Below are 14,867 nucleotides of genomic sequence, written 5' to 3'. Positions count from 1 at the left end.
GCTTGCCCGCTCACCTGGGAGCGCTTCTCCGCTACCTGCCTGCTTGCCTGCCCGGAGGCTCCGCTGTCACGTGCTGTGACCACCAGCTATTCCAGACTCTTGCCCGCTCACCTGGGAGCGCTTCTCCGCTACCTGCCTGCTTGCCTGCCCGGAGGCTCCGCCGTCACGTGCTGTGACCACCAGCTATTCCAGAGACTCTTGCCCGCTCACCTGGGAGCGCTTCTCCGCTACCTGCCTGCTTGCCTGCCCGGGGGTTCCGCTGTCACGTGCTGGGACCACCAGCTATTCCAGAGACTCTTGCCCGCTCACCTGGGAGCGCTTCTCCGCTACCTGCCTGCTTGCCTACCTGGAGGCTCCGCCGTCACGTGCTGTGACCACCTGCTATTCCAGAGACTCTCGCTTGCTCACCTGGGAGCACACATCCTCCATCTGCCTTGCTAGCCTACCTGGAGGTTCAGCCATCACAGGTCGTACCTACCCTTTACCTAGAGACTGCCCCGGTCACTTGCCGTGACCTCCAGCCCGTTCTTCCAGAGACTGCCCCGGTCACTTGCCGTAACCTCAAGCCCGTTCTTCCAGAGACTGCCCTGATCACTTGCCGTGACCTCCTGCCCGTACACCCAGAGACTGTCCCGGTCACCTGCTGTGACTGCCTGCCTGGTCGCCACCCGCTCCCTTACAAGGACCGCTCCCTTGTATAGTAGCCCAGAGGTTCCGCCTCCCAGACCCGTTACAATTACCATTAGTATCACACTATGCCTTCATGGATTAAAATCCTGCAGGACACCAAGGCCCCCCTGCTCACCCCAGTACATGTCCAGGTCCATTTGAAGTTCGCCAATAACCATCTGAATTATCCAGAGGAGGCATAGGAGAAGGTCATGTGGTCAGATGAGACCAAAATAGAACTTTTTGGTATCAACTCCACTTGCCATGTTTGTAAGAAGAAAAAGGATGAATACAACCCCAAGAACATCGTCACACCCGTGAAGCATGGTGGGGGAAACATCATACTTTGGGGGTGATTTTCTGCAAAGGGACAGGATGACTGCACTATATTGAAGGGAGGATGGATGGGGTTATATATCGCAAGATTTTGGCCAATAACCTTGTTCCCTCAGTAAGAGCATTGAAGATAGGTCGTGGCTGGGTCTTCCAGCATAACAATGACCCAAAATACACAGCCAGGGCAACTAAGGAGTGGCTCCGTAAGAAGCATTTCAAGGTCCTGGAGTGGCCTGGCCAGTCTCCAGACCTGAACCCAATAGTAAATATTTGGAGGGAGTTGAAACTCAATGTTGCCCAGTGACAGTCCTGAAACCTGAAATATCTGGAGAAGATCTGTATGGAGGAGTGGGCCAAAATCCCTGCTGCAGTGTGTGCAAACTTGGTCAAGAACTACAGGAACCGTCTGACCTCTGTAATTGCAAACAAAGGTTTCTGTACCAAATATTAAGTTCTCTTTTTCTATTGTATCAAATACTTATTTCATGCAATAAAATTCAAATTAATTGTGTAAAAATCATACAATGTGATTTTCTGGATTTTTTTTAGATTCTGTCTCTCACAGTTGAAGTGTACCTACAATAAAAATTACAGATCTCTCCATTCTGTGTAGACGGGAAAACTTGCAAAATCATCAGTGTATCAAATATTTATTTCCCCACTATACATTCACACATTAGATAGCATAATGATCCATAGAGTTTCATTGATCTATACATACATACATTTTAAAAACAGTTGTCCCATCTGTAAGACTTAGAACATGCTGCATTCTAATCCGCTTTGCAGATCAGAATCAGCCATTAAAGTCTATCTGGATCCATTAAATCAAAAACAGAAGACACTGGGGCCGACTGATCAAAGCTTTTACACCAGAAAGTTGTGCAAAAATTTAGTGACTTGGGTGGAGCCGGGGTGAGACAGGGCGTAACCTGCATGTCAAATTCATCAAGAGGGCCAATGTTTTGTACACTAAAAATGATACTCCAGTCCCTGACTGAAGTAACATTTCTGGTGCGGCATATGGAGGTGCACGCCACTCAGAAGAGGTGCAGAATTCGTTAATTGGAGTGCGCCTCTTAATGAATTTGGCATCGTGTACCCTAGCAATACTGCTGTAGTGTGAGCATCCACTATGCCAGTCTTGATTAATCACTCACGGCCTCATTCTTTATAATTCAGTTTTCCATTTGTGATTCATCCATTTTCACCTATAGGTTGTTAAGATTAAATCAATAAGTAAATGCTCAGGCTGTATAGCTGCTTCAGTTTTTAAAAATGGATGAGAAAAAAAGCGTACTCCAAATGGATGAAAAAAGGGAGGCAAAATAAATGACACAAGAGAGAAAAACAATTCATTTTACATGGATATAAAAATATACAAAAATATACAAGGATGTGTGAATGTAGCCTAAAGCCCATCCAGATGGGACGGTTTTGGCTCATTAGTGATCACCAATTGACTATGTACAAGGGGTGCAGTGCTTGTTTACATGGCCCCACAGGGGTGGTAGAACATTGCCTATGTACATGGAGTGATGTGCTGCCAATGACAATATTCATGCTGGCATGAACTGTCTGACCAGCCAATGAATGAGCAAACGGCTTATTTTCTGGGTTTTCTTGTTTACTAGGTGATTGCCGACATGTTTACTCAGGCTAATAATTAGGATCGAGCATTTCTCTGAATGCTGGTTTGACGATCGGTCTTCAGAGTCCATTTGAGTGAATTATGTTTGGATACAGGAAAATTTTGAAAGAGCTGAAATGTTAAACAGTACTGTGTCCTCTATATTCTAAAGATTGGTGAAAATCCTGGGAGTTTGAACCCCACAAAATGATGGCATCTCCTAGTTTTATGTTATCACTTTATGTGATTATAAAACCACCATAAAGGGGTTGCTGAATATAAAAACCTTTCTTTGAATTCTTAGAATATTCAGAGTTACTAAAGTGGATGGGGGGGGGGGTCCCAATTCAGGACCCATATTAGTTAGCCACACTAGAGTGCAGTAAAAATGAATGGAATGATCCAACATGTTAATGCATTTCATTGACAGCCCACTGAATTTAATGCTTACTGCAATACTTCATTCTCCCTGTAGTATTGTTGCAAGAAAACAAACAGTTGCAGCTATGTCTCACAGCATATTAAGCTAATTTTCATGATACCCTGCTAATCAAATCAGTCAAACCCTTAAATACTAATATATTCCTATGATTTTCCTCAAAGGGGTTATCCACGACTTTTATATGGATGACCTAACCTTAGTTTATAATATGCATAAAAAGAATATGGGAGAGGATAGGAGTTGATCCCCAGTATATGGCTGTGATTTTCAGCTCCATTCACTGATTAGAGGGGCAGCCAGACCACCACCTTCCATATATTGATGACCATCGTAAGTATAGGTCATCAATATAAAAGTAGTGGACAACTCCTTTAATAATTACTTTACAGTCCAAATATGATACAGAAACACATTATTATTAATATTATTAACAATAATCATAATAATATTAATAATAAAAAGTATTTTCACTGTTATTATATATAGGTGAATTTCACCAGATAAAGCAGAAGAATTAATGTAGAATACGCTTCAGGTTATCAACCTGGAGCATTTGTTTTTTTCAATGGAGGTACTGCCATATGTAATGCAATACTGAAATATGAGGTATGCCATCACATGACAAAGTACCATGTAACAGTGACATTTAATGTTATTATTACAAGCTATGCTTTAGTAGATCCTTAGTATCAACGTCTGTTCCACTAGAGCAGAGGTCCCCAACCTTTTTTGCACCAGGGACCGGCTTTAAGCAAGACCAGTTTTCCACGGCCCGGTGGGGGTGGGGGCGGGGCTTTGGTCATATAGGGGTGGGGTTATGGAGGGGTGGAGCTGTATGGGGAGGATGCTGGTGGGACCTCGGTGTACAGCGCTGCTAAGTAGCAGCATTGTACATTGAGCGTCAGTGTATACAGCGCTGCTGCTTAGCAGCGCTACACACTGAACACCGGTACCGGGAGCCGCGTCACTGAAGCCAGTCTGCTGCCCCAGCACGCCCCACATAACATGTTCTGCCGGGGGCGTGTCAGTGAGGAGAGCCTGCCGCCCCACCCCGTCAGGAACACACCATGCTGTGCAGGAGGGCCGCGTCACTAAGACCCGCCCGATGCCCCACCCCGTCCTGCATAATGTTCTCTGCCGGGAGCTGCGAGCTGTCACGGCTATGGCAGAAAACATTATAAATCCACACAGAGCGAGCTCTGACCAGGCGCAGGGCCGCGGAGCTAGCTGTCAGCGGCGCCGCGGACGGGCTGAAAAACCCCAACGGCCCGGTCCTGGTCCGCGGACCGGCGGTTGGGGACCTCTGCACTAGAGTATATATAAAGAATAGACTGATAACTAGGCTAAGTTTTTAAAAACTTCCATCCTATACATTTACTGTAAATCATTTTTGCATTTTTTTCCCACGATACCTCTTAGCCATACAGGGCCCGCATGTGAGTCTTTGTAGAGTACTGCATTTTTCCGACAAGAGAAATAAAATTGGAATATCATCCATAAAGTAGAGAGCAGCATCAGAATGACCAAAAAAGCAAGAACTTCACTGTCCTTAACAGTAACTTTTTCTAATGTGCCACTGCTCACAAGAACACAAGCAATCAGGCCAACATTAATGGCCAGGAGTGCAGACAGCAAGCGGCCTCCTTTCTTCCAGATATCAGAGGGAGCATGATGGTTAACTTGATGGTTGCCTTGGATCTGATTTTGGGCAGGCATATCAGCCTGGTCCACTGAATTGCCCACAGTTCTGGTATCTGCTGGAGGAAGAGACAATGTGTCTTCATGACCTGAGTTCGAAGCTTTTACTTCCTGGCCTTGGTTAATTGGGGGCACTTCCATTTCTTGTTGGGCAGATTTTGAAATGTCCATCTTTCACTAACCAGACCTGAAAAAAAGCAAAAAAAAAAAAACTTAGTCTACATTCCCCTTATTCTACATCTCTTAATTAAGTAATGTATTTCAAGAACTGGCCAATGACGTTGGGACTCCATATCTTAGTTACTATGAACTTATAAAGGGATTTATGCAAGGTTAATTCCATCTTAATTTTAAGTTTCTCTTATTTCACCTCACGACACCCTACATACAAAACCCATCCTGGCAAAGCTCCATCGCAGTAAAGGGTGACCATAAAGGGTTAACTCTGCGGGAATAGCTGTAGCAGTTTTAATTAACAAAGCCCAAGTCATCTCATTTAAATGCAAATATGTTCAATAAATCCCTTGCAGAATTCAGAAAGGTCATAGGTCAGAACTCTCCGCTCCTTTTAGATACATAGAATGTCATAGCCGTATTTCCTTGTAAACCATAGATGACATTTTTATGACGTAAATAGACCTTTGGCCTTTGATTGATAATTACAATGTTGCGAGGAAGACCGTTTTATCTTTTATCCCTTGTTAAATTGGATTTCACCATGTACAAAGAGGGGATGTTATAAATTACAAGATACTAGTGAATTTGTTTCAGTCCCGTAAAACTATATGTTACACATTTGACACTATTTAGAAGCGACTGCCTATGGTAGCAGAACTCAGCCAGATGTTATGGGGGCGTGTAAAACAAATCTTCTTAACTGACCTTGAATGGTTGTGCTACATGTTTACATGTACAGTAAAGGTGAAAAATTTGGACAAAACTGCTCATGCAATGGTTTTCCTTGTTCTTATTGGGATGTGAACACTGTAGAATCAGACTGAAGGTAGCAATGCGATGAAGGAACAGATATGGAAACAAGGAGTAAAGAAACGTGTGAAACAAATGAGAATATGTGGTTAGAGTTCTCAAACAACCCTTCTATTACTCGATGATAGCTTTACACAGCCTTGACGTTCTCTCATGCAGCTTCATCAGGTGGTCAGCTTGAATGGCTTTCCAACGGTCTAGAAGGAGTTCCCAGAGGAGCTGAGCACTTGTTAGCTGCTTTTCCTTAGCTCTGCTATAAAACTCATCTCAAATGATTTCAACTGGGCTGAGGTTAAATGATTGTGGTGACATATTCCTTACATAGCCTGGAGGTGGGATTTGGTTAATTGTCCTGTTGTAAGACGGATGATGATCCCACTAAGTGCAAACCAGAAGAAATGATATGTCTTTGCAGAATGCTGTGGTAGCCATACTGGGCTATTGTGCCATGAATTTGAAATAAATCACAACAATGTCACCAGCAAAGCACCTACTCACCATCACACCTCCTCCATGCTTCACTGTGAGCACCACACATGTAGAAACCATCTGCTGTGCGCCTCACAAACATGAATGTTGGCACCAAAAAGCTCTATTTTTGACTTATCAAACCACAGTACAAATTTCTACTGATCTAATGTTCAGTCCTTGTGCTGCCTTGCCCAAAAAGTCTGTTCTTCATGTTTGTGATCCTAATTAGTGGCTTCTTTGCAGAAAATCGTCCATTTAGACCTGCCTCTCGCATTTTATGTTTTTGAGGTTGGCATTTCTGATGAACTTAACCTCAGTAGGACAGTTAATTCTTAGTCTTCCTTTTATATGGTAGTCCTCATGAGAGCCAGTTTCATCATAGCAATAGATGGTTTTTATGACTGTACTTGAGGATGCCTTTAAAGTTTTAGCAATTTTATGGATTGACTGTCCTTCATGTCATAAAGTAATGATGAACTGTCCTTTCTCTTTACTTAGTTGATTGGTTCTTGGCTTATTTTGGTTTAGTACAGTAGTGGAATAGCGCACAGCACTGTATGTAACTGTGTACCAACACTGTCTCTGAAAAACACACCTGATTATCCCACATACTCTGAATGTTGGTGATCCCACAAATTAATTTTTGGTGAGGCTATCCTGTTCATTTGAAGCCATTCCAAGTGGCTACCTGATTAAGCTGCTTGAGAGAATGCAATGGGGTGTAAAGCTATCATCTGAATAAAATGAGGGTACTTTGAGGAATCTAAGGTCAAACACACATTCTCGTTTGTTTCACGCATGTTTCTTTATGGTTTGTTTCCATGTGTTCCTTTAAGGTTTTGCAACCTTTAGTCTGAATCAACAATGTGCCTATTCCAATAAGAGCAAGGAAAACCACTGCATGAACAGGTTTGTCCAAACTTTTCACTGGTATTGTAAGTTTTTACCTGGTGTAAATGCTACAGTTCTTTTGAATCTAGGATTGTTTTTCTTTTGTACCTGCACCTCTACAGTTGTTCTTCTTGAGGACCATGTTGAATTTGGCTGAAAATACTACATTTACAGACATGAAACAGGAGGTAATTTCTTAGGAACTGAGAAGTACAGGAACGAAAGAAAAAAACAATGCCAGACTCAGTATCATTTACACAAAACTAAAAAATTACATATTTATGGTGAGTCACAGATTCTCTTTAAGTCTCCTTCTTTGTATGCCTTACATTAATATAATTTGAGTGTGCAGCCTGCAAGTGAATGAAGCTAATAAGAATCACAGAGCACTTCTGTTTTAATTATAGGGCAAAAATTTGAACTTACATAATGAAGTGCATATCTTAAGTGAATCATTAGTACATTTTAAATACCATTTTCATAATTCTTGGCTCTTAAATACTGTACAAAGCAAAAACGAAATACGTGTTCATAATAGAAGAAGAGATTTTTGGAAAAGTTTCTGGAAAGATAATTCCAGGTGTTGTCACTCAGGCTTACTGCTTCAATTACAACAAATTGCTTACTGGTTACTATGTTCAATTTTACAACTTGACTTTGAATTAAATACTGCACTTTCTATATTTAAAACTTTCTTCAAGACTTTGACATCTACGGCCTATTTTTAGAATTAGATGGCTGGTGGTCCAACTTCTACCTGTTATTGACAGCCTTGGTAAAGGAAATGCTATCAAATCAAAGTCTCAGAAAATCTTTATACACACAGGAAGGCCAGTATTTAATACCATATCCAAATCTGTAAATGCAGATAGCTACAAGTCCTGGAAAACGTAGTATCTATAATATCTAGTTAAATTGCCTATAGCTAAATTATTCTATTCATCCATATCCTCCTTCTTTCTCTTGCTGAATTTAATGGACATGTGTCAACTTTATATCACACTAACTATGAAACTATATATTTAAGCGCTGCACTTGCATTGCTGTGTTAGCTCTGTGGCATAGTATTTTGGGTACCATGCACCAATAATTAGTGGGCACAGGATTAATTATGGCATTTTAAGTACTATTATTAGACCAGTAGAGCCAAATAACCATAGACCTGTAAGCCCAGACATCTATTGTAAAAAATTTTGTTGAGAGGCTGCAAATAGACTGCATAAAGCACAAGTAAGAAAATTATATTATCTACAATATCTATAATATAACGGTAGATGTGTCCTGTCTGAAGCCTCTATAGACTGCGCAGGCGCGATGACAGAGACATAAGAAGACATCAGCCGCTATAGGTGAGAGGGAGGAGGACGAGGATGAAGGACTGTGGTGCCGGAGATTGCGTTATGCGGAAGAGCTGACCGCATACCGCTATCTCCGGCGCCATTACGACACGGACACATACCTCAGGCGCCATTTTGTTGTGCGCAAATTTGTCTTCAACAAAATGGTGCCAGAGATCGCGCTATGCGCAGGCGCGAACTCCGGTGCCTCACTCTTCCTCCAGACTCGCCGGAGATTGAGGACGTGCTGCATGGGAGTGGAGAAAAAGGTGAGTAGGAGTGTTTTTTATTTTTTTTTGTTGTATGGATGGGCGCACAAATACCAGGATGGGGGCACAAATACCAGGATGGTGGAGCAGGATGGGTGCAGCTCAAAACAGGATGGGGGCGCAAGATGGGGGCAGCACATAACAGGATGGGGCAGCACGATGGGGGCAGCACATAACAGGATGGGGGCGCAGGATGGGGGCAGCACATAACAGGATGGGGGAGCAGGATGAGGCACAGGATGGGGGCTGCACATAACAGGATGGGGGCAGCGCATAACAGGATAGGGGCGTAGGATGGGGGCAGCACATAACAGGATGGGGGCGCAGGATGGGGGCAGAACATAACAAGATGGGGCGCACATAACAGGATGGGGAAGCAGGATGGGAGCAGCACATAACAGGATGGGGGCAGCACATAACAGTATGGAGCGCACATAACAGGATGGGGGCGCAGAATGGGGGCAGCACATAACAGGATGGGGGTGCAGGATTGGGGCTGCACATAACAGGATGGGGAAGCGGGATGGGGGAAGCACATAGCAAGATGGTTCAGCACATAACAGGTGGAGGGCAGCACATAACAGGTGGGGGGCAGCACATAACAGGATGGGGGCAACACAGAACAGGATGGGGGCAACACAAAACAAGATGGTAGCGCAGGATGGGGGAGCATATGCCAGGATGGGAGACCATATACCAATAAAAATGCTTGCCACCCAGGCGTAGAACGGGTTCAATAGCTAGTTAGGGTATAGTCAGCATAGTAAAGTAGTATTGTGTTTGTGGTTAAAAAGAAACATCTAATAATCTGAAAACAGACAGCTCTCCCATTTTCTCCACTCTCTCCATTCTAGGTTGTTCTACAATAAGACAGCATTCGAAACAGCTTGTTTAGACACAGGTCCCTTGCAGCACACATTGTCCTTCTCATACTCTCCGCTAATCGAGCCCCCGAACCAATTTAACACCCATTTTCAGACCCAATGGGAGAGTGACCTGGGTCTCACTCTGTCAAAGGACCAGTGGCAGCGTATTTTTAACTTAATGTGCAAATCTTCTATCTACTCCTGCTTCCATGAAGCAGGATATAACTTAATATCTCAATGGTGTAGGATCCCTACTCGCCCGCATTGGTACTTCCCAGTAGCTAGCCCCATGTTTTGGAGATGTGGGAAGGAGGAGGGTAACCGGTTACGTATTTTCTGGTCCTGTAGGCTACTCGCACCTTTTTGTGGAAAATACAAGTTATACATAATATCACAGACCTGGTTCTTGTCCTTCTCCATCATTGTGACATACCATTAAAAATATGCAGAAACTCAATCCTGAGACACATGATCGTGACTGCCAGAGCTTGTATTCCCTTTCTTTGGAAAAAAACACCAACCCGAAAATCTCCTTCTGGTTTGCTAAAATGAATGAAGTGATGCTTATGGAGGAACTCACCTCGGTCATCAATAACTCCTACGAACGCTTCTATAAAACTTGGCTTTACTGGTTGGAATTCAGATCCTCTGCCGAATATCTAGCTCTAATTGGGGATAACTGAATCTGCATTTTTGGAGCCCCATCCTTACATATATTCCCCTTTCCCTACTCCTTTCCACCCTCCCACCTTCCTGCTCTCTCTTTTCTCTGTAATTCTTCTGTTTCTCTCTCTCTCTTTTTCTCTTTTTCCTTCTTCTTCTGATCTTACTCTTATGTTGATGGTAGGTCACTATGACTGTGAGATTATGTTCATGGAATCAGTATTCTGCCTTCAATACACGTTTTATGTTAATGTCCTAGACTGTGTGAGGGATTCTTGGAATTGGTAGCACAGTCTACGGTTGCTACTCTCTCATGGTGATTGTTCTTTACTTTGGCATGGTGATTGTACCTCTTTGTTTCTTTTATAAATCAATAAATAAAGATAAATTTAAAAAATTAAAGAAATAATACTCTGGAGTTGTAAAAGGAAAAATTAAGAGCACCTAAAGTGACAAATATGATGATATTAACTTCATTTATTTTTTACATTGTTCATATAACAAAAATGGTTATAGGACGTTTCTTGGAAAATCCCTTGAAAATACAAGGAGGCACTGCCTCAAAATAAAAGGTTCAATTTGCAGAGGTAAAAAATCTTCTTTACTAGAGATAATCAAATATTTTGAAATTCAAAGTCACCAGGTTTGACACATTTTTCCAGAAAATTCAATTTGCTGTGAATCACAAGAAGCCAGCACCAGCAGTAGGCTGCTGTTTTGGTGGGTCATGTGCAGATGAAACATTTAACTACTTAAAGAGGTTGTCTACTACTTTTTGATTGATGACTTACCCTTATGATAGGTCATCAATGTCTGATCAGCTGGAAGTGCTCACTTGCGGAGCTGCTCCATCTTCTGGGAGTGGCTGGGGTACTGCACATCCGCCTCCTATTCAAATCAATAGGAGGCGGATTTGTAGAACCCTACGATGGTTGCTATCAGAAGACGGCCAGCTTCGCAAGTGAGCACTTTCGGCTGGCTGACAACGATAACAGCTGATTGGTAGGGGTGCCAGGTGTCGGACTCTGACCAATCAGGCATTGATCAGACAGGATAGGTTTTCAATCAAAAAGTAGTAGACAACCTCTTTAAACAGATGTGCAAATAAAAAAATGTTTGTGACATGCACACTTTGTGGGATAGAAAGTCACAGCTAAATTTCTGTATTGTAGGGAATTTTCTTTCATATTTAAATAAAAAACAATTGTTCCCCCTTTACAAAAAGGAAAGAAAATGAAAAACTTCAGTACAGGAGATGGTGATCAGTAAACACACTGTCTCAGACTAACTGTGGCTTACTGCTGCTTGCTGCTTTCAAGTGGATTAAATATGAAGAAAGAAAATGTGTAATTGCAATTCAAATGCATCAGGATAAATGCCAACTCCACCATATCACTAATGAATGACACTGAATCTGGCACTGCTGCTGGCTCTATTGCTCTCTCTTTCCCCCTATCAACTGAATCTTTGTATTATTCATAGACTAGTGCACTCATCTTCTTCAGTGATGTAGTCTACAACATATTAGAGTCAGTTGTATTTGTCCAATGTTTTAGGATTTTCTCTTGTTATCTTTATTGCTGACCTGTGAGCTCTGATATCCATTCACTATCCTAAATCACCCATAAATGGCTGCTGTATTCCCTGCTTCGGCTTTTATACAGATTATGGGAGTCTCTCCAACTTGGTTGCACTCTATCATGTGATGAGATAGGCAGGGAACAGCCAATTTCATAAAATTCAACTTTAATTTGATTAGCATCAAATCAATTCATTCATCTCTATTCTTTTCCATTTGTACTATCTGCGGCATAGTCAACTCAGGAGTTGGTCACATCAGAAAAGTTTACATAGGTGATTTCGTAAAACAAAAAAATACTTTTGTATAGAGTTCTTGTAGGTACGTTGAACTAGTCTGTTCAATATTTGTGATTAGGAATTGGACTTTTCTCTTGCTGGCTGATTTTCTTATGCCTTATGTTTTATTTGTTTTGCCATTGTTTGGATAAATAAAAAACAAGAGTCTAAAATATACCTTTCACCATCCTCTCCTTTCCTCTGGTTTACTTTGATGCACATTTCTCTTTTTCTACTGCACTCTGTTTGTTACTATGTAGTATGTATTTTATCACTGGTTGCTTTATATTACATCTTATTTACTAGAGCCCAGAAGTTTACATTTAAACTTAAGAAGTTAAAATCCTGAAAGTTGAGTACACCTAGTGAAATGATCACTAGACAAGTCAAGTCTTGACAGATCAAACATGTAATGGCTCTGGACGGCTTATGGAACCGGGCAGGGAAGTCTGTAGAGTGCATTATGCGGAGGAGGAAGGAACTTGTGGAGATTACACATGATATTTAAGTAGATGTCGGAAGGACATGTGATTATCATGATGAGCCAGTAATAATAAGTTTGTATTAGCACAGTCCTGAAAGACCTGCACCACAATCCAGTAACATAGAACATGGACACGAATTAAAGATTTGTAGCTTATGCTAAATATATGCAGAATATGTTACTAGCAGCTTTATTTTCTGTCTCTGAAACCAATTGAGAGTTTCCTTGTCTGTGTGTTTGGTATCATTTCTTGCTGAAAAGTCCACCCTCGTTTCATCTTCATCGTCCTGGTAGATGGCAGCAGATGTTTATGAAGAATGTCTCAGCACATTTGTTCATTCATCCTTCCTTCAACTACATGAAGTTTTCCAGTGCTGTATGCTGAAAAACAGCCGCACACCATGATGTTCCCACCTCCAAACTTCACTGTTGGTATGGTTTATTTGGGGTAATATGCAGTGCCTTTTGACCTCCAAACATGATGTGTTTTATAGCAACCAAAGAGTTCAATTTTGGTCTCATCTGATCAGAAAATATTCTCCCAGTGTTTCACAGGCTTGTCTAAATGTTGTTGAGCAAACTTTAAACACACTTGAACATGCTTATGGTTCAGCAATGGAGTCTTGCGTGGTGAGCGTGCATGCAGGTCATGGATGTTGAGTGCATTACTTATAGTTTTCTTTAAAACAATTGTACCTGCTGATTCCAGGTCTTTCTGTAGCTCTCCACAGGTGGTCCTGGCTTTTGGACAACTCTTCTGATAATTATTTTTACTCCTCTGTCTGAAATCTTGTTGGGTGCACCAGGTCTTGGCTCGTTTATGGTTAAATGATGTTCTTTTCATTTCTGGATTATGGCCCCAACAGTGCTAACATGACCCCTAGCACAGGATTGAGATAACTGTAGGCCTTGTACACACATCTGTATAGTGATGCTGTACAGTAGGGGTCCTCAAACTTTTTAAACAGGGGCCAGTTCACTGTCCCTCAGACCATTGGAGGGCCGGAATTTAATTTTTTTAAAAAAAAACTATGAACAAATTACTATGCACACTGCACAGATCTTATTTTGAAGTAAAAAAAAAACAATACAAGAACAAATACAATATTTAAAATGAAGAACAAGTAAAGTTAAATCAACCAGTATTTCAATAGGCAGCATAGGTCCCCAATAGGCAGCATAGGTCCCTAATAGGCAGGTAAATGTCCCCAATAGGCAGGTAAATGTCCCCAATAGGCAGCATAGGTCCTCAATAGGCAGCATAGGTCCCCAATAGGAAGGTAAATGTCCCCAATAGGCAGCATAGGTCCTCAATAGGCAGGTAAATGTCCACAATAGGCAGCATAGGTCCTCAATAGGCAGGTAAATGTCCCCAATTGGCAGCATAGGTCCTCAATGGGCAGGTAAATGTCCTCAATAGGCAGCATACGTCCTCAATAGGCAGGTAAATGTCCCCAATAGGCAGGTAAATGTCCCCAATAGGCAGGTAAATGTCCCTAATAGGCAGCATAGGTCCTCAATGGGGAGGTAAATGTCCCCAATAGGCAGCATAGGTCCTCAATGGGCAGGTAAATGTCCCCAATAGGCAGCATAGGTCCTCAATAGGCAGGCTGTTTCCCCCTTATAATGCCCCATGCAGGCTGTTCCCCCCTTATAATGCCCCATGCAGGATGTCACCCCCCATATAATGCCCCATGCAGGATGTCCCTTTCTCCCACCATATAATGCCCCATGCAAGATATCACTCCCCTGTCTTTATAATGCCCCATGTAGAATGTCACCCCCCCATATAATGCCCCATGCAGGATGTCACCCCCCATATAATGCCCCATGCAGGATGTCACCCCCGATATAATGCCCCATGCAGGATATCACTCCCCTGTCTTTATAATGCCCAATTCAGGATGTCACCCCCCCATATAATGCCACATGCTGTATGTCACCCCCCCATATAATGCCCCAGACAGGATATCACTCCCTTATCTTTATAATGCCCCATTCAGGATGTCACCCCCCCATATAATGCCCCATGCTGGATGTCACCCCCCATATAATGCCCCATGCTGGATGTCACCCCCCCCATATAATGCCCCATGCTGGATGTCACCCCCCATATAATGCCCCGTGCAGCATGTCACCCCCCCATATAATGCCCCATTCAGGATGTCAACCCCCATATAATGCCCCATGCAGGATATCACTCCCCTGTCGTTATAATGCACCATGCAGGATATCACCCCCCTCTCTTTATAATGCCCCATGCAGCA

The 14,867-nt window shown here is 42.5% G+C and overlaps 1 protein-coding gene across 2 annotated transcripts in view; it reads right to left on the bottom strand.

Moving 5' to 3' along the window:
* OTOP2 (otopetrin 2) overlaps positions 1-14,867 on the bottom strand; it is a 92,952-nt gene that overhangs the window by 33,362 nt on the left and 44,723 nt on the right. For both annotated transcript variants that reach the window (XM_073684066.1, XM_073684065.1), the window contains one exon: positions 4,490-4,962. In XM_073684066.1, the coding sequence (XP_073540167.1) occupies positions 4,490-4,946 (457 nt within the window). In that variant the 5' untranslated portion in view covers positions 4,947-4,962. The remainder of the gene's footprint in view (positions 1-4,489; positions 4,963-14,867) is intronic.

Source organism: Phyllobates terribilis, unplaced genomic scaffold, assembly GCF_046119375.1.
Source record: "Phyllobates terribilis strain yellow unplaced genomic scaffold, ASM4611937v1 Scaffold_5__5_contigs__length_657084704, whole genome shotgun sequence".
Classification (NCBI taxonomy): Eukaryota; Metazoa; Chordata; class Amphibia; order Anura; family Dendrobatidae; genus Phyllobates; species Phyllobates terribilis.
This window is presented reverse-complemented; position numbering and strand designations above follow the sequence as displayed.